Here is a 24949-nt window from a genome sequence, read left to right on the forward strand (position 1 = left end):
TCATGGGTTCAATTTCTGGTCAGGGCACATACATAGGTTTGAGGGTTCAATCCCCGGTTGGGGCGCATACAGGAGGGCAAGCAATCGATGTTTCTCTCTGACATCAATGTTTCTCTCTCACATTGAGCTCTCTCTCTCTCTCTCTCTCTCTCTCTCTCTCTCTCTCTCTCCCCTCTATCTCTATCTCCCTCTCCCTTCCCCTCTCTAAAAATCAATGAATATGTCATATGTCCTCAGGTAAGGATAAAAAAAATAGTTATGTTTAAATACTGAGACATAAAATAAGTAATATAATAAATCATAAAAAGGAAAAAGAACCAGAAGATTTCGAAGAGAACTTCAAAAAATTAAACTAAAATAACTGAAACAATTTTAAAAAACATAGACAAGTTTAAGAACACAATAGACACAGAGGAAGAGACAATTAGTAAGTGGGGAAAAAGCAGATCAGTGGAAATTATCTATGATTAAACATAGGGAATAAATAAAAGAGAGAGAGGTTAAGTGACATTAAAGAACATAATGAGAAGGTCCAATATTCACCTAATCCAAAATACCAGTAGGAAAGAACAAACAAAATAGTCAAAGAAATAATAGCTAACATAATATATAAAATCACAGACTAAAGAAACATCAATGAAAAGCTTGAACACTAATATTAAGGGAATTGGGAGAACCAAGATGGTGGTGTAGATAAATGCCACTACTTGCACCCTCCCAAAACCACATCAAAACTACAACTAAAATACAGAACAAGCATCATCCACCTGAAATCTGGCTGAATGGAAGTCCAACTAGAGAAGTAAAGAAGAAAGCACACTGAGACTGATAGGAGGGGCGGAGTGAGCAGGCTGGTCTGACACCAATGTGTGGTGTGGGTGTTTTTGTTCGTTTGTTTGTTTGTTTTTCATTGGCAGGGATATCACAGCTGCAGAGGACTCCCATGAGGAGCAAGGGGTATGAGCCCTACACCACACCCCCCAGTGTAGGGTTCCAGAACAAGGAAGAGAAGTCCCCATAACTTGGGGCTATAAAAACTAGCGGGGATTGTGGCTCAGTGACATGAAGACTGCTGGAGACCCAGGTACTTCCTCTTAAAGGGTGGTGCATAAACTTACTCAGACTTGCTCCCTCCCTCTGAGGTCCAGCAATGGGGCAGCAGATTGTGGGGGAGGGAATCCAGGGACATATGGGGAGGAACTGGATTGTCTGGCATTGGAGCAAGAACTTGAGGGCATCTTTTTCTAAGACAGGGTTGCTTATAGGGGTCATTGTTCCTATGCTGAGACCTCCCCATCACAGAGCTTACTGGCAGCCATATCTGAGTTTCCAGAAGCCTGGCTCATGCTTTATGCTTCATCCTGATGATTCCAAGACCCTACCCCAGTGGTCGGCAAACTCAAAGTTCAGTTTGCCAACCACTGCCCTACCCCATTCAATTTGCAGCCCCACCCACACTTTTCCAAATGAATGACCTGCCCTGGCTCAGGCTTCAGACTTTGCTAAAATCTCTCAAACAAGCAGCAGCTGGCATCAGCATGCCCAATACCTATCAATAATAGGCCCAAGACAGCTTGGCTTTGCCTGGGCACTTCCAAGCAAAACACAAGTAGCAGCTATCTGCAGATTGCTCTGCAGCTTGTGCTGGGTGCTCCCAGGCAGTGGCTGACTCTGCACCTCCTGGGAAGCCCCCACAGCCAGTGCACCCAGTGGGCAGCTTCAGACCATACAATCCCCACTTCAGGTTTTATAGCCTGAAGTTACTGGTACTTCTCTTACCGGCATCGGAAGCCTGGGCTGAGGGGTCTGGTGTGGGGCTGGGACCCCTTGCTCCTCACAGGAGGCCTCCACAACTGTGATATCCCTTCCAATTAAAAACATGCCACACATGGCTGTCAGACCAACCCATTCTGCGCTTCTGCCACTCCTACCAGTCTCAATGTGCTTTCTTCTTTAATTCTCTAGTTGTAGAACTTACATTCAAGCAGACTTCAGGCAATTTTGAATGATGGTTGTTCTATATTTTAGTTGTAATTTTGATGTTCCCATGGGAGGCAGAGAGTACACATTTACCTACACTGCCATCTTGGTTCTCAAGAGGTTTTTTAAAAGTATATTTTAAGTAACAGTCTTTTATTCAATGGGTTTTTTACAAATATTTTCTCCCAGTCTATGGCTTGTCTTCTCATTTTCATTTGCAGAGCAAAAGACATTAATTTCAATGAAGTACAGTTTATTTTTTTCATGGATTGTGCCTTTGGTATTGTATTAAGAGTCATCACCATACCCAATCTCATCTCCTATATTATCTTCTAGAAGTTTTAAAGTTTTGCATTTCCTTTAGGTCTATGGGGGCATTTTGAGTTAATTTGAAGGGTATGATGACTATGTCTAAGATTTATTATTTTGCACATGGATGTCTAGTTGTTCATCATGACAATACTGAGTTTTCCTATCCATAAATATGAAATATCTATAATTTATTTAATTCTTTGATTTTATTCACAAGAGTTTTATAGTTTTACTCACACAGATCTTATACATAGTTTGTTAGATTTATACTTAATTATTTATTTTGGGGGGGTGCTAATATAAATGATATTGTTTTAAATATCAAATTCCACTTCTTCACTGCTGGTATTGGAAAGCAATTGATCTTGTATATTAACCTTGCATCCTACAACCTTGTTATTACTGCTTATTAGCTCCAGATTTTTATGGTAAATTCTTTTGGATTTGCTACATAGAATATCATGTTACCTGGAATAGATTGTAATATTGAAATCTTTTTTAGGCTCAAATACCCAAACTCAAATTAAACCTGTCTGGGAATCACTGAACACAGAGACCCAAACTAACTTTTTATTAACAGATAGCTCTGTCAGTCATTCAACGGTATGGAGAATTCTAACTTCTTGGCCTTGAGATGTTTAATGCACAGATGCAGAAACACGAACTTTTTTTTGTTTTTGTTTATAATATGTTTCTAGGAAGTATTCTCAAAACATGCCAGCTTTTCACAAGTGTTAATGTATCTGACATGGAAACTCAAACAGAAAAATTCTGCTACTAAAATACTACACCTATTTAGAAAGCTTATATAAGCAGTATAGAAACACAAATAATGAATATTGGCTTTGAAACCCTGGGGATTTTGTTATTAGCAGTGAAACCCAAACAGCAATGGATGCATTTCATTTTGGCTGATTTGGCCTGGAACATGTACTCAATTTAGAGATATTGAAATCTAGACAGGTGTTGAACTGTTCTCAGGACTCAACTTTTAATAAGTAAAGTTTACAAATAGAATAAAACTAGTCATTTTCTCATCAATTGACAAAAAGGAGAACAGTATTTTAACTATATTGAATGTAGTTGGATTTTACAGCTCCTAAGTAGGTTCTTTGCAATTATTTGTCTTTTTTATATGTAAATAGGAAAACTATGATAAATGTGAGTGCATTATAAAGTATAAGCTACTGATATTTGAAAAATAAATTTGGAGCGTACTTCTCAGCAGAAAGAATGAAAATCAGAAGATAGTGGCAGAGTATTATCAAAGTGTTAAAATAAAAATAATCCCCAACCTTCAGCATTCTCTACCTACCAAAATATCGCTTAATATCAGCAAGGTTGTAACAGAAGTGGTAGAAATGCTCAGCTTCAAATACGTTTTGAAGATAGGATCAACTAGATTAGATATGGGTGTATAAAAATAGAGGTTTTAGGCCAAGAATTAAATGAACAGAGGGAATTTTATGGCCTTAAATATACATATGAGAAAAAAAGCCTGAAAAGTAATACTGTAAGCATTAATCTGAAGAAATATAAATAAAAGGAAATAATAAAGAACAAAAGTTAATAAAATAATAAAACAAATAAAAGGGAGAATCACCAAAGCAAAATGTTGGTCCTTTGAAAAGACTATTTAAAACAACAGACTAGAAAGAGGAAATCACTACAGATTCTGTGGACATTAGAATGGTGAAGGATAATGTAACATAAAAAACATGTTTTCTAATTTTCAGAATATGGAGACATGCCTCAAAAACATACACTGAATGGCATAAGAAGAAATTTCTAAATGCTCCTTTATCCATTAATTAAATAAAATCTTCCCTCAAAGAGAAAGTTCAGACTCAAATGGCTTCATTGCTAAGTACTAAAAATCCAATATTATATAGATTGTTCCAGGTATTTAAAGAAAACAAAATGAATTGGAAATATTATCATAAGGTTTACACAACTTGATACCAAATTCTCATTTTTAAAAACCCCAATAAGGCAAATTGTTGGCCAATCTCAATTATAAAAATAGATGTGAATATCTTAAACAAAATATTAGTTAACTGAGACTAGAAATCTATAAAAATCATAATATAATATACCCTGATTTGACAAAGGACATCCATTCCTAAAAAAAAACAATACAAAAATAAACAAAAAAACTCTCATTAATTTAGGAATAGAACAAAACTTCTTCAACTTGATAGAAGTCATCTATGAAAGATGTACAGCTAATATCATATTAACTACTGAGAGTTTGAAAGCTTCCCTCTTAGACGTGAAAACACTCAAGAATGTCCACTTCATTTCCATTCAACGATGTACTTGATATTCTAGCCAGCACAACAGGCAAGAAAAGAACAAAAAACATGCAGATTGAACAAGTAAAATTGTTTTATTTGCAGATGACCTAATTGAGTATGCAGAAAATAAAATGTAATCTACAAAAAGGCCACTAGAACTAACATGTAAATTTAGCAAGGGTGTAGAATACCAGATAAATATATAAAAATTGTAAAACTTCTGGTTTCAGCCCTCACATGTAAAAAACTTAGAAGACATCATTCCCATTGTTACAACAAGAAAAAGATGACTAAACTGAAAATCAAAGACTTTTTGTGAAAACATCAGGATAGTGAGGTGCAGAGTGTGTTGGCGCCCTAAAATGTGAGAAGAAAGGCAAATCCAGAGAGTCACAACTAAGGTATGCTTACCTGGAGCAGAAGCCACTAAAATCATAAATGATTAAAACATTTAAATGATAATGTTCATGCATTGCTGGAAGCTGAGTGTGCATTAACATGAGAGTGAGAAGATCGTAGGGGCCACACTCTTAGAGTGGCCCCATATTTACCTTCAGGAACCCCACTTGATTTTCACAGGGAAGATCTGAAAAAGGATCCCTTGTGTCTCTGACAGGAAAAAAGTATTTATTATAAAATATGCCCAGAGCATCCCCCATAATAAGGCTTACTCTTCAAATGAAAAAACTTTACCAGAGTTTATCCCAGCTGGGGAAGGGTATTCCTTCCACTCTACCACTTCTAGCCTTCCAGTTTCACATAAGGACTTACAAAAACAAACAAACAAACAAACAAACAAACAAACAAAGTTATATCATTGAAAAACACAGGTAATATCAGAGTCCAGAGATACAGATGCACTAAAAGACTGAGATTTAAAGTACATGACTATAGAACAGTAGAGGCTCGGTGCACAAAATTCGTAAATGGGTAGGGTCCCTAGGCCTGGCCAGCAATCAGGGCCAATCAGGTCCCCTGCCTCCCTGCCTCCCCACCTTCCTCCTTCCCTCGCCACCCACACACCACCACAGCATGGTTCTCCCCTCCCTCTACCTCCCCACATCCCCGCCTCCTCTGTCCCTCACCACCCACACCCCGTCACCACGCAGTTGTCCCCGCCTCCCTGCCTCCTCCTCCCCTCGCTCCCTCAGCGCCCACTGTCACTGCCGCTGGTCGCCCGCCATGTTTCACGCCACCCCCTGATAGTCAGCACATGTCATAGCAATCGATCAAACTCCTGTTCTCCCAGTCAAACTCCCGAGGGGACACTTTGCATATTAGCCTTTTATATATATAGATAATCCTTCCCCCTCTCCTAACAAGCACACTAACAGGAGTTCAGGATAATCACAGTGAATTACAACTGAAAAAGCTGCCGGTTGCAGTCTTATTGAGGAGGAGAAGATAGGGAACCTAACGTCAAGAGGAGATATAAAAATCAGGACAATCGAGGAATATGAAGCCTCTGGAACCTACAGCTACACCAAACATTGAACACAACTCAACTCCTATAGCCAAGTAACATAAACATTCACATTAAAGGCCTCTTTAACCTCAATTAACCAATACCCACTACAATCTGATTCACCCTCATCAAAAAATTACAAGACATGAAAAATCAAGCAAAAATAGAACCATGAAGGGTCAGAAACAGACTCAGATATTGCATGGAATGGGAAGTATCCAACAAAAAAATTTTAAGTAACTATGTTTAACTGCTTAGGGACACTAATGGAAAAAGTAAATAATATACAGTAACAGATGTATAATGTAAGCAGAGAGACAGAAAGTCTGAGAAAATAACAAAGAAAGCTAAAAAGAACAAAATACTGTGACAAAAATGAAAAGTTCCCTTGATGGGCTCATCAGTAGACTCAACAAAGTCAAGAATAAAACACTTAGCTTGGTCTGGGAGAAACCAAGATGGCGGCATAGGTAAACACCTAAACTGCTGCCTAGCACAACAATTTCAAAACTACAACTAAAAGACAAAACGGACATCATCCAGAACCACAGGAAGGCTGGCTGAGTGTAAATTCTACAACTAGAAGGAAAGAGAAAAGCACACTGAGACTCAGAGGAGCTGTAGGAGGCAGAGGTACTGAGATGCACGCACGCGGAGAGGACTGGCAACTGAGTGCGCGGCTGGCTTTCTCAAGCAGGAGGGAGACAAAAGCTCCTGACTGCACTGAACTCCAGTTCTGGGCGAGAATCTGGGGACCCAGACTCATTCGGGGAGAAAATGGACTGTCTGGCAGCGGGTGGAACTTGAGGGTGGCTTTCTCTCAGAGGTGCTTGCAGCGATTACCACGGGACACTGAGACACAGGGGCCTATTAGGGCAGGGCTGATGGGAAACCAATGTTGTCTGCTCTGCCCTGAGACTCCGCCCCATCCAAGCTGAGCACAGAGGCTTTTGCAAGTCTTGTCTCACAAGGCTGTCTTCAGCACAGAAGTTCTCCCAGGGTAGACACAGCTGATCCTCACAGCCAATTGGCCTGGAGGTTAATTCCTCCCAGTGATACCAAGAACAATCAAGGCTTAACTACAACAAAACTGTGCACACGGCCCACAAAGGGGTGCACCAAGAGTGTCTACCTCAGGTAATTGGGGAGGCTGAGCCACTGGGCCCTATAGGACACCTAGCACACAAAGCCACTCTATCAACTCAGGGAAGCAGCCAAAATGTGGAGACAAAGAAACAGATCACAAATGAAAGAAATGGAGGAAAGCAAACGACTGGATAAAGAGTTCAAAACCACGGTTATAAGGTTTTTCAAGAATTTTCTAGAAAAGGCCTATAAATTTAGCGAGACCCTTGAGGATATGAAAAAGGACCAACTAGAAATTAAACATACACTGACTGAAATAAAAAATATTATACAGAGATCTAACAGCAGACTAGAGGATTGCAAGAATCAAGTCAAAGCTTTGAAATACAAAGAAGCAAAAAACATTCAACCGGAAAAGCAAAAAGAAAAAATAATCCAAAAATATGAAGATAGTGTAAGGAGCCTCTGGGACAACTTCAAGTGTACCAACATCCGAATGATAGGGGTGCCAGTAGAAGAGAGAGAGCAAGATACTGAAAACCTATTTGAAGAAATAATGACCGAAAACTTCCCCCACCTGGTGAAAGAAATAGACTTACAAGTCCAGAAAGTGCACAGAACCCCAAACAAAAGGAATCCAAAGAGGACCACACCAAGACATCATAATTAAAATGCCAAGAGCAAAAGACAAAGAGAGAATCTTAAAAGCAGCAAGAGAGAAAAACAGTTAGTTACCTACAAGGGAGCACCCATACGATTGTCAGCTGATTTCTCAACAGAAACTATGCAGGCCAGATGGGAGTGGCAAAAAATATTCAAAGTGATGAATAGCAAGAACCTACAACCAAGATTACTCTACCCAGCAAAGCTATCATTTAGAATTGAAGGTCAGATAAAGGGCTTCAAAGATAAGAAAAAGCTAAAGGAGTTCATCACCACCAAACCAGTATTATACGAAATGCTGAAAGGTATTCTTTAAGAAGAGGAAGAAGAAGAAAAAGGTAAAGATAAAAATTATGAACAACAAATACATATCTATCAACAAGTGAATCTAAAAATCAAGTGAATAAAAAAATCTGATGAACAGAATAAACTGGTGAATATAATAGAATCAGGGGCATAGAAAGGAGTGGACTAACAATTCTTGGGGGGAAAGGGGTGTGGGGGGTGCAGGAAGAGACTGAACAAAAATCACACACCTATGGATTAGGACAGTGGGGGAGGGTAAGGGCAGAGGGTGGGGTGGGAACTGGGTGGAGGGGAGCTATGGGGGAAAAAAGAGGAACAATAGTAATAATTGAACAATAAAGATTTATTAAATTAAAAAAAAACCACTTAGCTTGAACACAGGTCAGTGAAAACATCCCAAATTGAAATACAACGAGAAATAAAAGAATAAAAAACATATAGAACAGAATATCCAAGAACTGTGGGTATAACTGAAATACCAGAAGGAGAAAAAAGAAGAAAATAAACATGAGAAGTATTTGAAGTAATGTCCTAGAACTCTCCAAAATGAATGCACACTATCTATGTGCAGAGAACTATAAAATACTAATGAAAGCAATAAAAAATCTAAATAAATGAAGAAACATTCTACATTAATGGATTGAAACACTTCATATTGATAAGATGCCAATTCTTCCCAACTTGATCTAAAATTCAATGCAAACCCAATTAAAATCCCAGAAAGCTATTTTGTAGACAGCAATAAACTGATTCTATAGCTTACATGGAAAGGCAAAAGATCCAGAATAGCCAATACAATATTGAAGAAGACAAAGTAATAGCAACTCTTTCAGACAGCATGGCTTTGCAAAAGAATAAACAAAAATAGATCAATGGAACAGAAAGAAGAGCCCACATATAGGCCCAATATAGGCAACTGAACTTAAAAAAAGAGCAAAGACAACAGAGAAAGGGCAGTTTTTCAACAAATGGTGCTCGAACAAATTTAGGATGTCCCTATGCAAATTAGTGAACCTAAATACAGACTTTACATCTTTCACAAAAATTAACTCAACACAGATCACAGACCTTAAGTATAAAATCCAAAACTATACAACTGCTAGAAGAAAACAGAGTAGGAAAATATGTGTCCTTGGGTTTGATGATGAGTTTTTAAATACAGCACCAAAATCACAATCCATGTAAGAAAAAGTTAGCAAGTTGAACTTTATAAAAAATTAAAATGTCTCCTCTGCAAAAAAAACACTGCTAAAAACAAATGAAAATATAAAGCTCAGCCTGGGAGAATATATTTGCAAAGCACATATCTATCTGACAAAAATGTGTATCCAAAATATACAAAATATAATCTTAAGACAACAATAAGTAACACAATGAAAAACTGGGCAAAAGATCTAAATAAACACCAAAGAAGATATCCAGATGGCAAATAAATATATGACATCATCTGTCATTGGAGAATTAAAAATTAAAACAATGAGCTATCACTATACACCTACTATAAAGTCTAAAATACAAAATCTGACAATGCCAAATGCTGACAAGGCTGTGGAGCAAGAGAAACTCATTCATTGCTGGTAGAAATGCAAAATGGTACAGTCACTTTGGAAGAGAGGTTGGCACTTTGTGATACAGCTAAAGATAGTTTTACCATATGACTCAGCAACTGTGCTCCAAGGTATTTACTGGGCTGATTGGAGAACTTACGTCCACACAAAAACTTGCACAATAAAGTTTACAGCAGATTTATTCATAATTACCAAAAACTGGAAGTAACCAAGATATCCTTCGATGGTGTATGACTAAACACACTGTAATACAAACATATGATGGAATATTGTTCAATGCTAAGAAGAAATGAGCTATTAAAGTATGAAAAGACATGGATAGACCTTAAATGCACACTGATAAGTGAAAGAAGCAGCCTGAAAAGGCGATACACCGTATGATACAAATTATATGACATTCTAGAAAGGCAAACATTACGTCTGCCAGGTTATCAAGGTCAAAATAAACAGTGATAAGTCATATTGATAGTATGTATTTATAATACCCTGGATATATATTATCTCTGTGATCTTTCTCTCAAAAACATATTACCCACTCTAATCATGAGAAAAACATCAGACAAACCCCAATTAAGAGACATTCTACCAAATACCTGATTAGTAGTCTTATACGCCGGAAAATACGGTACTCCTCAAAACTGTCAAGGTCATCAAAAATAAGGGAAGTCTGAGACTGTCATAGCCAAGAGAAGCCTAAGGAGACATGACAACTAAATACAATATGGTGTCCCTGACCAGATCCTGGCACACAAAAAGGTATTAGGGGAAAACGAAGGAAATCTGAATAAGGTATGGGCTTCAGTTAATATTAATGTATCAATGTTGTTTCTTTAATTGAAACAAATATGCCATGCTAATGTAAGATGCTAATAACAGAGAAAACTGGGTATGAGGCTTGTAGTAACTCTGTAGTATCCTCATAATGTTTTGTAAATCTAGAAATGTTCTAAAATACAAAGTTTATTTGAAAAAATAATTGTATTTTCATATTCAAGCAACAGACAATCAGAATGTGAAATTTTAAATTCCATTTACAACAGCATAAAAAAATAGGAAATACTTAGGGGGAAATCTGACCCAAAAAAGTGTAAGACTTTTACACTAAAAATAATAAGATAACCTATGGGAAATTAAAGATCTAAGGAAAAGACACGCTGTGTTCATGAGTGGAAACACTTGATATTCTTTAGATTTCATGTCCCCAATTTCAATCAAATTCCAAAGCAGGCTGTTTTATATGTATGAAGCTAATTCTAAAATTAAAATGCAACGTAACTACAATAGCCAAAAGAACTTAGAGAAAGAACAAAGTTGGAGGACTAGCATTATCTAATTTGAAGACTTAAAACAGAGTAACCAGGAGTGTTGTACCGTATTTGGCATCAAGATATATAAATATGTTCATCAAACAAAATAGACAACCAAGAAACAAACCTTCACATATATGGACAACTGACTTGCTACAAAGACGGAAAACAATTTCATGTAGAAAGGATAGTTTTTGAACTAAATATCCATATACAAAAAAGTAAACTTTGATCTATATCTAGTACTATACACAAAAATGGATCACAGATCTAAATGTAAGAACTAAAACTACAAAACTGCTAGAAGAAAACATGGGAGAAAATCTCAGTTACCTGAAGCTTAATGATTTCTTTAAAAGAACATACAAAGCTGGATATGAATTTCTGAAAATCAATAAATTTTACTTAATCAAAATCAGGAACATATGCTCCTTAAAAGACACTGTTAAGAAAATAAAAAGGCAAGCCAGAAACAGGGAGAAAATATATGCAAAACACATACCTGACAAAGGACTTATACCTAAACTACCAAAAAAAAACTTTCACAACTTACAAATGATATAAACAACTCAATAAAAGTGTGCAAAAGATTTGAACAGAAACTAAGGAAAGAAAAAATATATATATATCCCATAAGCACATGAACAGATGCATAAAATCATTAGTCATTAAGAAGGCAAATTAACCACAATATATACCGATTAGAATAGCTAACGTTAGATTCTGCATACCAAGTGTTGGTGAGGATATGGAACAACTAGAACATTCATACACTGGTGGTGCAAAGGTAAAATAAAATAGTGCAACCACTTTGGGAAACAGTTTACAGTTTCTTCTGAAGTTAAACATATATCCATCATGTGACTCAGTTACTCTATCTACTGTACAGTATTTATCCAAGAGAAATAAAAGCATTTGTCCATATAAAGACTCATAGAAGAACATTCATAACACTTTTATTTGTGTAGTCCCAAACAGCAAACAACCAAAATGTCTATGGGGTATATCCATACAATGGAATATTACTCTGTGACAAACAGAATAAACTCTTGATTATATGTGACAACATGCATAAATCTCAGAATAATTATGGTGAGTGAGAGTAGCCTGGCAAAAGAAAACATACTCTGTGATTTCATTTATATAACATCTTTAAAAATACAAACAATTTCCTATGACAGACAGCAAATCAGTGGTTGCCTAGGAATTCAAGGTAGAGTGAGGTTATAGAAGGGTATGAGGAAACTTTTGGGAGCACTGGTTAGGGCTACTATCCTGATTGTGGGGATCGTTTTAGAGGTACATACATATGTCAAAACTGACCAAACTTTAATATCATTAAAACAAATATACACCAAAAATATCTCCAATTATACATCTATCTGTTAGAATATTTTAATAATCTATTAAAATGTTTTCAAAGAACTTCCAATGACCTGGGAAAATGCTTATGGTTTACAATTAAGTGAAATGGCTCAAATATATAACTTAATATGCGATGATGTCAATTACATCAAAAGGTTATGTACACAGATAAAAATATTTCTGGTTAGAAAAAGATGTATATTACTAAAAGTCTTCCCTGGGTTATGGAATCATGGGAAATTTAAATTTTCTTTACACTTTTCTCTATTTCCCAAGGTTTTCTTTGTTGATGCTGTTTTATTTGATTATCATTTTTTAAAATGTTTTTATTGATTTTTAGAGGGAGAGAAGGAGAGAGGAGGAATAGCAACATCGATGACAGAGGTACATCATCAATTGGCTGCCTCCTGCATGCCCTCTACTGCGGATCAATTCTGTAACTCGGGCATGTACACTGACTGGGAATCAAACCTGGGACATCTTGGTTTCTTAGTTGACACTCAACCACTGAGCAACACCAGCCGGGATTGATTATTATTTTGATTTTACCTGAGATTGCAATGTCTTTTTAAGCAGGAAATAAAAGCGTAGGTGAAGGGAAGGATTTGAGTGATTATCTGTCCTGACAACTGATTCCAATGTAGGCATCACAGACCCAATACTCTGGGTTGAAAGATCAAAGAGAAGACTCTGAGAGCTCATGCGAATCAAGTATTATCTGTAACTTAATAATTTGTTTTACACTCACATGAACTATTATTTTTTTCAAATAGATCCACTGAAATTCAACCTTAAAATAGGTACAATTGCTATTTTTCACATCAATAGGTACCAAAAGTAAAAAAACAAAAAAAAACACCTCCTAGCGTGGAGGTCCTCAGAAACTGATTCCCTTACACTTCCTGCCTGTAGGCTGCTTCACTGGAATGTCTTCTGCCACTGCACCAGTGTGTGGGATGGGCTAAGCACAGTAGTTGACATTCAGCTAATCAGTTCCATTTCATGTTCCAATTTCTCGCTATGACTTATTATATTCTAAACCATCTCTTTTCTAAGCTACTCTAAAACCTGTGCTTTGTGTGTTCTTACACTGTTCAGACCCCAGAACATAATTTAAGTTATAAAGGTAAATTAATAATCAAATGCTAAAGTCAAACATGCACTGTGCCCAGAATGGCTTTGTAAAAGCTATTTTAGTTAAACATTCAGGCTTTCTCCATATGTAAGACTGAGATTACTAAGTATGAGTCCTGGTTAGGTGTGGCATTACCAATCTGTGATTGATCTTCGGGAAATCATTTAATGTGTGCCGAAGCTTCTACAACTGTTTTGTAATAATCCTCCCCAAAATTAAAGTCAACAAATAACTTGATTACCATTATAAAATAAACTACAAAAAGCAGAGTCATTAATAATAAACTATTTGTTGTTCAAAGGCAGTTTAGTTTACCTCAAAGAATTATTCTCTGCTTTTTGCCTGCCAAGTTCACTTTCAGTATCCATTGCCTTTCTTGCTAGTGATTTCATTTCTTTTTCCACAGTGGTTATGGTCTCCTTCATCAAAGTCATATTTGACATTTGCTCCATACGTTCATCATCAAGCTATACAAGTGGAATGACAAGGTTACTGCCATCACTAAAAAAGTCTCCATTTGTAAAAACTGGTAGATGACAAGATTTATACAATGAGATGATCAGATTAGGCTTGAACTTTGTGGAAGGCTGTATGGACAAAGTGTTGTGGAGTAGGAACAATAATAGTATACATGGGGATAAAGGGGAAGGGACGAGAGATATCTGAAATACCAGCAACAATAAAAAATATATTTAAAAAAGGAAAAATATATCCACCTACATTTTCAATCTGGTTCAATTTGACTTTCGCATACATATCCTATTTGCAAAAAAATTCATATTTGTTGCTCAACTTAACAAATTATAGCTATAAAGTAGAATTATGAAATAAATTATTTTCCCCTATCTACTGCTTTTCTTTACTCATTATAAAAACATGGTACACATGAATTTATAAATGCATTCAATTAAATTTGTAACAGAAAGTCAAATTCCATTAATTCTGTTTATATAGTCATAATATCTCAAATATAGCATCTCAAATCTTTCATTAGTAAAAAAGGTGATGCCTCACATTTAAATTCAGTTTACATATATTTTTCTCATTAATTTTCATTTCACCATAATTTTCTCTACACTAGCTACTCTTTAGGTAGAATAATCCAGTTTCCCTGTATCTAGAAATGTTCTCTTTAATGAAATAGGGAGATGAAAATCGTGCTAAAATCCCTGAGAACGCATCCCTAATGGTTTTTTTTAAAGCCATTTTGCAACCTAACATGAAAAATATTATACTCACATTTTGGAATAAAGAGTTTACAATACACACACACACACACACACACACACACACACACACACACACACCTTCAGTATTTTAGGATTAGAAACCCTATCATTGAAAAATAAAAGAACTTCTCTGAACATAGTAAAAAAGGAAAAGGGAAAGCCACTGACAGTTTATAGCCAAAAGTGCAAAAATGACTTTACATTATGAACTGTACACTCCAGCTCCTCTATCCTTTGTTCCAAGTGAGCTTTCTCATTAAATGCTGTTTCTTGAGCAATCTGGTTAAAAAAACAAAAACAAAACAAAGCACTTTCAATGTCACTGTGTCATGTTTCACAAATGTTCACATAGATAAAATTCTCTCAAACCTTTAGCCTTTCCCTCAGACTATCTCGTTCTGTGGTCATTCTTCGTAAATCAGTGAAGGCTACATCTCTTTCAGTCTCCACCCGCCGGAGGATGGCATGTGCAGTTGTTGATTTAGGAGACTTACAGCTTTTCATCATTTCTCGGCGAAGCCGGGCAATCTCTTCCTGCGCCTATTATTTAAATACAGAGACAGACACAAATACAGCTTTATATACAGCTGGTTGAAATCCAAACCTATTATCAACAGCCATGGAGTAGGATAAAATGTTATAATTTTGACTTTATCCAAATAAATGCAAATGCTATATACAAACAGAATTTTGCTTTCCAAAACCTTTGCCAAATTTTTTTAAGAAATTAATTTGGGGTCAGTCAATGCAAGAGAAAATTATTTACTAAGTAATATATATGGTATACTCCATCCATTTTGTGATATAAACATGAATTTAGCAGAATTCATGTAAAATACTGGTTTAATAAATATTATCATAGTGTTATAGTCTTTCTCTACATAAATGTATATGCCATCGTCATGAACTAGATACCTTTACCTTGACAGAAAAGCCCACCAATCTTTAATGACAACCCAACATACTCTTTACATGCTGTTCAACCATCCTTGGTTCTAAATCTATTCTACTCCTTCAGATGATTGCATATCCTGCTTTGGGGCTTAAGTACATATCTTCCTTCCTCTCTATTGTAATCACTACCTACTCAACTAGTCTCCAAGTCTCAGAGGAAGATATGTTACTTCCTAATTTCCATAGCTAAGCCTTCACCAGAATCCTGGACCTCATCTCCTGAAGTGTCTTCTAAGATATCCCTGACTCAACTAATAATTTCCTCTCACTCTGAATAGCACTCTCTGCACTGGCTCTTTCTCCCCTGCCTTCAACCCTGCACAGGGCTCCCATATATTGAAAACCTGTCACTTAATCCTGTTGTGCCCATTTACCAACCTATGACTCTCCTTTAAGTGTCCGTATCATGGCCTGTTCCTTACTACCCACTTTCTCCCCCCACTATAACCTGGATCCCAGATTTTGCAGAATTTCAACTAATGACCTTAACAAATCAAATGGCCTTTTCTCAGTTCTTGTTTTTGATACTTTGGCAACATTTGACATTGTTTTGAACATCCTTCTTGATATAATTCCCTCCCTTTCCCTGCCTTAGCTTCCTGTCTTCTTTCTCTCTTTCCAATCCAATAAAACTTTCCAAGACCCTCTATATATAGCTTTCTCATTCAGAGACCTCACCCACTCTGAAGGCCCCAAACTCACCTCTAAGCAGATGACTTCTAAATCGAAATATTCAGCTCTTGCTTTTCTCCCTACTCCCATCCTACATTTCTTACTGCCTGATGGCGATTCCTACCTGAATGCACTCCATCTGTCTGAGCCAACCACATCTTTTCCATCAATCACCAATGACTTCCCTATTTCTTTTTCCATTACCACATTCCTTCAGTCATTCAAAACAGAACTTCAGACATTTCCATTCCTCCCTCCATTTGGTTCGAATCAAATCTTGTCAAGTCTTCCTTGGCAGCATCCTAGCCCAGTCCATAAATGCCTCATGCGTGGACTACTACAACAGCCTTCTAAAGAGTCCTTGGATTCTCCCTCCTCTAGTTCTCTTGAAGGAGAAATCTATATATATAAAAGGCTAATATGCGAAGCATCCCTCCCTCCATCTGACCATCACTATGATGAGCATTGACCACCAGGGGGCAGACACTCAACGCAGGAGATGCTGAGCTACAGTGACTAGGCAGCAGCAGTTCTCGGGTGATGCACCCCAAAACCAGAGAGGAGGGAGCCTGATTTCTCTCGGGGCCACATGATTCCACCTTCGGCCATGGGTGATGTTGTTGCTGGGGCACTGGTTTACTGCACACTTGCGTTTGTGTTCCACAACCTGTACAACAGCAACTTTGCAGAGTGTCCTCTCACACTTCCAGACCCCTCGGGGGATGTCGGAGAGCCGATTTCGGCCCAATCCCTGCAGGCCAAGCCGAGGGACACCACCTGCCGGAGTGACCCCGCTCATTCAGCAGATGCCAGGGAGCGACCACGGGAGGTTGGCTCCAGGGCGTATCGGGACCATCTCACCCAGACTCACCCCATCAGCCACCTTCTAATTAATTTTCTTTCAATGTGCACACATCTATGCACCGGGTCACTAGTTGTTATATAAAAAGATAACATATAAAGATTGTGTATGAGATAAAGAAGATAATATAAAATTCTTACCAGATTAAAATTGTAAAAATGAGGCTTTAGTCACATTTCTTCTGCTTTTAAAAAAATAAGCTGCCCATTGCTTATAAAGCAAAGTATAAACTCCTTGTAATGCCCTTGAACAGGCTCCACCATATAGTCCAGAAGCTGGTAAACTACACCCAATCTCACAGGCCAAATCCAGCAAGCCTCCTGTGTTTTGTAAGTTTATAAGCTGATAATATTTTTACATTTTTAAATAGTTGACAATAATCAAAAGAAGAAAAATATTTCATAATGGGTAAAATAATATGAAATTCAAATTTCAGTGTCCATAAATAAAGTTATATTGTAACAGAGCAAACATATTCATTTGTATATCGTCTGTGGGTGCTTTCGCACCACAAAAACAGCTGAGTCACTATGACTGAGATCATGGCCTGCAGAGCCCAAGATATTTATTACCTGGGCCTTCACAGAAACATTTGCAGACTACTGCTCTAGTTCAATCTACCTCTCAAGTGTCAGCTCCCCATTCCTCCACTGTCACATACCTTTGATGCTAGTCTTTGACTGAATCACTTACCTTTGTCATATGCCTCACATCATTTCTTTAATCTAAATGTTCCTTCTTATCCCTTTCAAGATAACAGAAACCCCATTCATACTCTACATAGTCTAGTAAAGATTCCCGTGATCACCATAAAGAAAAATATCTTTAGCCGAAACCGGTTTGGCTCAGTGGATAGAGTGTTGGCCTGTGGACTCAAGGGTCCCAGGTTCGATTACGGTCAAGGGCATGTACCTTGGTTGCGGGCACATCCCCAGTATGGGGTGTGCAAGAGGCAGCTGATCGATGTTTCTCTCTCATCGATGTTTCTAACTCTCTATCCCTCTCTCTACCTCTCTGTAAAAAATCAATAAAATATTTAGAAAAAAAGAAAAATATCTTTAGATTACTTATGCTAAAATAACAAAAAAGCAAATAAAGACAATTTACTTTATCTCCCCAATAAGACTGCCAATGTAGAAAACAGTATCTGAACGTTTTTAAACTGTGCTCCCTGAGTTAATGAGGTAGTGCAGTAGCTCACACTAGCTTCTTATTAACTAATTTACACTTCAAATCTCAATATAAAATTGTCTATGCCCAGTCAGCCTGGCTCAGTGGTTGATTGTCGGCCTATGAACCATGAGATCATGGTTCAATTTCTGGTCAGGGCACATGTCCATTTTGGTGGCTCGATCCCCAGTGTGGGGTGTGCAGGAGACAGCTGATCAATGATTCTCTCTCATCATTGATGTTTCTATCTCTCTAATCCTCTCCCTTTCTCACTGAAATCAATAAAAATATATTTAAAATAAAATAAAATTGTCTGAAGAGAAGGAATAGAGCAAAAATTTGAGGATCACTAACAAAGTATACTTATGCAAGTATAGGATTTTCTAAGCAGAGGTTTCAGTAAAATAATCTCACATCTTACACTCATACGCACAGCGTTCTCATTAAAGGACTCTCCTGCCCCTTAGCAGTTCTGACCCTTTAATCATGTGTATGTACATTGACTCAGATTTCATGGTACAGACACAGACACCAGTGAATTCTAATCAAAGCCAAGTAGTCACCCCACACACTTAGAAGTAGCAGTTGCCTTTTAAATTGCTCAAACTAAAAATAAGAAAGCTAATTATGGAAGAGAATATCATGTGTCACCCATTAAATAGCTAATATAATGTTTAAAACTTTAAGCATAATAAAAGACAATGCTGAGAAAGAAAAGAAAGTAACAAGATTGAGGTTAGAGTGAAAGAAAAGAGTACTGTGATTTAACCAAAAGGATTTATGCTATGGTATAGTATACACTGGGCATTTATTTTATACATTAAGATATATGCCCAGACAGATCCATTTCTCCCTGGGCCAATTCTCCTAAAACAAGCTTAATTAAATGGCAAAGAGCAGACCCAAATAGGAGTCAGACAATCTGGACTGATTCCTGCTGTTCTTGGGCAAAATAGTTAACCTTATTAGCCCTGCCTTCCCATATTAAATGAAGCAAACAGGCCACATAATCATGGTATCCAAAGTCACTGTAGTTATTTAAAAAGAGATGAGTACCCTATCCGGTTTGGCTTAATGGTAGAGCGTCCACCTGTGGACTGAAAGGTCCCAGGTTCAATTCCGGTCAAGGGCACATGCCCGGGTTGCAGGCTTGATCCCCAGCAGGGGGCGTGCAAGAGGCAGCCATTCAATGATTATCATCATTGATGTTTCTATCTCTCTCTCCCTCTCCCTTCTTCTCTGAAATCAATAAAAATATATTTAAAAAATAAAATAATAAAATAAAATAAAAAGCAATGAGTAAGCTTGACTTAATTAAAATACAACCCACTAAGGTGAACTTTAAAACTTCAAAAAAAAACCAAACTGGCAGTGTTTCCATCTTATGATTATTTTTTTCTCTTACAGTAGCAAGCCCATCACCCTGCACAAAGCTGCTGTAATTCTTAATTGAATTTTATATTTTTAAAAGAAATTATGCTGATAATATATGTGTTTAATATTTGTGAAATAAAGAAACTATTTGGTTAATAGAGGTATTAATTTTAAGCTAAATATAGAGATAAACTGATTTTACTCTCTGAAATTAAATTATATGGCAGTTTCTAAAGTGATAGATAGTACATTAAAATGATATGTTACAATTTTTTAATCTTCAAACTCAAATATTTTTACCTTAAACTCAACATATCTTTCTATTTAACATTCTCCATTTCTTATTTCAAAAATCAAACTATTTCTATGCATGTATGTGACCTTTTATGGGTATGGGGACAACATATGTATGTATCCACACATATACTGTATTGGAAATATATTTCATTAAAAATATCTTAAGAATGAAGGTAATTCCTAACTGGTAGTTAAATTAATTTGATTGGCAGATTTAAGTATACCTAAAGAATTACATATCTCTAGAGCTAACTGTTATTACTTACATATTTTGTTTCCTTATAAGCAAATTTACCTGTTCATAAAGAAGAAAGGTCTTGTCTCTCTCAGATGTAAGAACCTTGACATTACCCTGAATTTCTGCCAAATGACGCTCATATTTTTCCAGCATGCACTTAAGTTCTTCACGGTCTCGCGTGGTCTTCAAAAGCTCTACATCACAGTGTGTAGCCTACAATTATTGGATAAGAAATGTGAAGCTCTTCTTTGATAAGATGGCAGTTCACAGTCTTTATTTAAGCAATCATGATGGTATAAAGAAAGGAAATGATGAAAAAAAAGTTTAAAAATCACCTCACTTTTAAACAGCTTCATCCCAAATTGCTCTACATTTATCTGATTACCTCCCAACAATGACAAATACTAGGGATAAAGAACCAATTTCAATGGTCCACTGTCAATCAAAGAGACCTCTGTCCCCCAACCTCTTTGATAGACCAATCAACCTGAATTGTTTCCAGTTTAGGTAAATCAAAGAATGAAAGTCAGTGTTTGAGCAATAAACTCCAAAATATTAATAACTTTCCAAAACTTACCCGGGAAGATGGTGACAGGCGTCTTGGACTTTTAGATCTACTTCTGATCATCTTTTTCAAGTTTTGAGCTTAACTCTTATAGTGATCTTTGTCTGCTTCTAAGTTCTTGATAAAGGAATCAAGTCTGGAAGGAGATTTATTTTGTGATGTTTTAATCTTTAAAATTATCTTGCGAGGGAGAAAAAAATCAGGCCAATATTTCAAGCTAAACTACAGCAACGTTTTCTACATGAAGTTGAACCCATACAGGATCCTTAAAAATAATAAATGTGGTCTGTTTTTTTGTTTTGTTTTGTTTTAAATATATTTTTATTGATTTCAGAGAGGAAGGTAGAGGGAGAGAGAGATAGAAACATCAATGATGAGAAAGAATCATTGATCAGCTGCCTTCTGCACGTCCCCCACTAGGGACCAATCCCTAAACCTGGGCATGTGCCCTTGACCGGAATCGAACCTGAGACCCTTCAGTCCACAGGCCAATGCTCTATCAACTGAGCCAAACCAGGTAGGGCAATAAATGTGGTGTTTTAAAAATAACTTTTAAAAAATCACACTTTAAAAAAAGCAGTTAGCTTTCGTTCTTTCCCAGCATTTCTGAATGTTCTATATTTTGATTTAACTAAAAGTACTTCTAAATTTACCCAATAATTTTGAGAAAAAAAAAAAAAGATAAAGAAATTTCAGAGAGGCCAGAAATGTCCAAAGGTGTAGTTACAAATCCTAAAAATAAAATTAATTTGCTTAGAAAAACTTGTATAGCATCTAAGTTTTGTGCAGTAATTGTTCAAGGAATGAATAAATTAAAGAAATACTGGATATTCTATACTTATAAGAACTTTCAAGTGCATTCCTATTCACTTTAGTATATTTAGAAACATTTATTTTATAACATTTATTTTACCAATGCTATATTGGGAGGAAATAAAAGATATACTTACAGAGACGGTGTTTCAAATATTTTAAATAATAAAATTAAAATGTGTAAACAGAGCAGTTTCATTTCACATTGTTAGATAAAGAAAATATATTACTGAAAAAAAAATGGCTGCGGAAGAGACAGACGTGTCCTGAGCCTTGTCCCAGAGCAGATAGAAAGAAGAGCTGAGGGTCGCACGGGGAGTGTTTTTTGGTGAGTTAAGGGACAGCTATACACCAGGAGAAGGTGGGGGACTGCTGGACGGGGCTCCCCTGACCAGGCAGCCCCCACTGCTGCTGTGTTCCATCCCGGAGCCACCAGCTCAGACTCGGAGACTGCGCCATCTTGAAGGGGAAAGTGGATGTAATCAGAAGCCTGAAAATCTACAACTACAGCACCCACCGAACAGCTGCGAACCCCAGAACACCAGTCCCCAATTGACGCAAACATGCGGATTCAGAGGAGCTCTACACTCTACCACGGAAAGGTCAGATTTCACCTGGGATAAGGTGAGGTCTCTGGTCCCGGCAGGACAGAGAAACGCGCACACTGCGGGAGCTGGAGACCGGGGGAAGTCTGCGCCTAGAAAAATCCATGGCTGTTGGGGCTGGCGTGACCCGTGAATGTGGAAGGGGGTCCTCAGAGCTGCTAACAGAAGGGATCTCTAAAAAGCAACCGATTTTTATCTGATGCACACTTACGCTTTTTCCTCTTTAAATCCTTGCTTCTGATTACTAAGCCCAATACACAGGATCACCCAATTGGGGACACCCTAAGAGACTGCAGGGGAAAGTTGTTTTTCTGGAACCTGAGGATCAGAGCAGGGAATAACCATCAGGGAATCAGCTCTGGGACAACCCACTCCCCCAAACCGGTATTAAGTGCCACAGGGAAAGCAGGATGTAAGCACAGGCTAGAGAGGACATATAGACCCGGAGGTCAATCCAGAAACACTGCCACCCAGGGGCTGAATCACAGAATGACTCTTGTATAATCACAAATGAAGGAATACAAGAAATTAAGACACACTGCCTGCTTAAAAATCAGGACTGGCTTACAACACTGAGGAGCAGTGGAACGCAGGGAACTGCAATACTGTCCTGACTGGGAAACAGGCATGCCAAACAGAACAGTAGAGGAAGTGAATGACCTTCACTACTGCACATTTTTTTAATTTAATTAATTAATTTATTATTATTTTTTTTATTTTTCTCATCTTTTACTTAAGAAACTAATTTTTTTCCTCACTTGATTTTACCTTTTTAATTATTACATTTTTATTTTCAATCAGTATTATTACTGCCACTATTTTACCTTTTTTTTTTTAAAGTGTCATTTTATTTTCTCTTTATTTTACTTTGGGATTAGTATTCTACATTCTATTTTCATCTTTTCTTCAGCATCATTTTACTCTATCTCAACTCTACCTTTATGCCATCACTCTCTTTCTAACTCTTCCCCTTTTGTTGTCCTGTTTCTCTTACCCTTTTCCTGCTTTAGATTTTCCCTATTCTTTCTTTTTACTCCCTGTTAAAATTTCACCCTACTTATATACCTAATTTCCAATACCCTGCTCCAAGCCCATACACACCTCTCTCTTCTCTGTCTTCACTATCCAAAAAATTGTTTTTCTCTCTGTCCTTTTGTTGTTGTTTGCTTGAACGTTGATTATATCGATTTTTTATGCTTGTTTGTGAGATTGTTTTGCTTATTCTTTTGTTTTGTTTTGTTTTTGTTAGTTTTTTTGCTTCTGTTTTCCCTCACCTCGCTTGATACTAGTTGTTGTTTATAGTTTGTATTCATCTCCAGGTACATGTTGCTGACATTTGTTGGGATTAGTGGCTGTTCTATTGTAGTTTTCTCCCCATATATATAGTTTCTTCCCCTTTTCTTTCTTATTCTCATTCTTTTCTCTCTTACTTTTATTTCCTTTTCCCAATTTCATTCTTGCACTCCTTTCTTTTTTTTCTCCTATCCTCTAATTTGCCTTTCTCTGGTGGTCACCTTTATTTGGGGTTATTAATATCGTGAATACATTTCTGTTCAGTGCCTTGTACATTGTACCTGGTTGTGTTGTATTTTGTGCCTTTAAATCAATGCAGGAGAGAGAGAACTACATAACCAGTCACCTGGAGAAGAGAGACCATGGGGAGACAAAGAAACAGCCCGCATATGAAAGAAAAGCAGGCATCAACAGAAAAGGAAGTAAACAAAATGGAGGCAAGCAACCTGTCAGAGAAAGAATTCAGAGAAATGGTCATAAGATGGCTGAAAAGAATGGAAGACAAATTCAACAATATGAGTAAGAACCAAGAGGAAATGAAGAAGAACCAAGAAGAAATGAAAAATAACATCGCTGCTGTAAAGAACTCAATAGAAAGCATCAAGAGTAGACTAGAAGAAGCAGAGGACTGCACCAGTGAGCTAGAAGACAAGGTGGGAAAAATACCCAAATAGAGCAGCTTCTAGAAAAAAAAATTAAAAAGCAGGAGGAAAGCCTAAGGGAACTTTGGGACAACATGAAACAAAACAATATCCGCATAATAGGGGTTCCAGAAGAAGAAGAAACTAAGCAAGGAATAGAAAACCTGTTTGAAGAAATAATGACAGAAAAATTCCCTGATATAGGGAAGAAAAAACCCACACAAATCCCAGAAGCTCAGAGTCCCAAGCAAAATGAACCCCAAAAGACCGATGTCAAGGCACATTATAACTAAATTGGCAAACACCAACGACAAAGTAAGAATTTTAAAAGCGGCCAGAGAGAGACAGAAAGTTACCTACAAAAGATCTCCCATCAGACTAGCGACTGATTTCTCAACAGAAACTCATCAGGCCAGAAGGGAATGGAATGAAATATACAAAGTCATGCAAAGGAAGGGTCTGAATCCAAGAATACTGTATACTGAATATTGATAGCAAAGCTATCAGTCAAAATTGAAGGTGAAATCAGGAGCTTCACAGACAAAAAAGGACTAAGGGAATTTATTAGCACCAAACCAGCAATGCAAGAAATGTTAAAGGGTCTGCTGTAAAAAAATAAATAAATAGGAAGCAAAGAAGTTACACAGGGGTAAAGAATAAAAATGGCGACAAATAAGTACCTATCAATAATAATTTTAAATGTAAATGGATTAAATGCCCCAATCAAAAAACATAGGGTAATGGATTGGATA

General features: G+C 37.0%; 1 protein-coding gene across 1 annotated transcript in view; it reads right to left on the minus strand.

Moving 5' to 3' along the window:
• Positions 1-24949, minus strand: part of LOC307111869 (testis-specific gene 10 protein) — a gene marked incomplete at its 3' end in the record, with an annotated part of 96844 nt that overhangs the window by 42909 nt on the left and 28986 nt on the right. The window contains exons 4-8 of the mRNA XM_079792057.1: positions 20858-20981; positions 20338-20493; positions 15083-15253; positions 14915-14992; positions 13800-13951 (exon numbers count right to left, since the gene is read on the minus strand). Coding sequence (XP_079648183.1) covers positions 13800-13951; positions 14915-14992; positions 15083-15253; positions 20338-20493; positions 20858-20908 — 608 coding nt within the window. The 5' untranslated portion in view covers positions 20909-20981. The remainder of the gene's footprint in view (positions 1-13799; positions 13952-14914; positions 14993-15082; positions 15254-20337; positions 20494-20857; positions 20982-24949) is intronic.

Source organism: Cnephaeus nilssonii (genome assembly GCF_951640355.1).
Source record: "Cnephaeus nilssonii genome assembly, chromosome: 15".
Taxonomy (NCBI): domain Eukaryota; kingdom Metazoa; phylum Chordata; class Mammalia; order Chiroptera; family Vespertilionidae; genus Cnephaeus; species Cnephaeus nilssonii.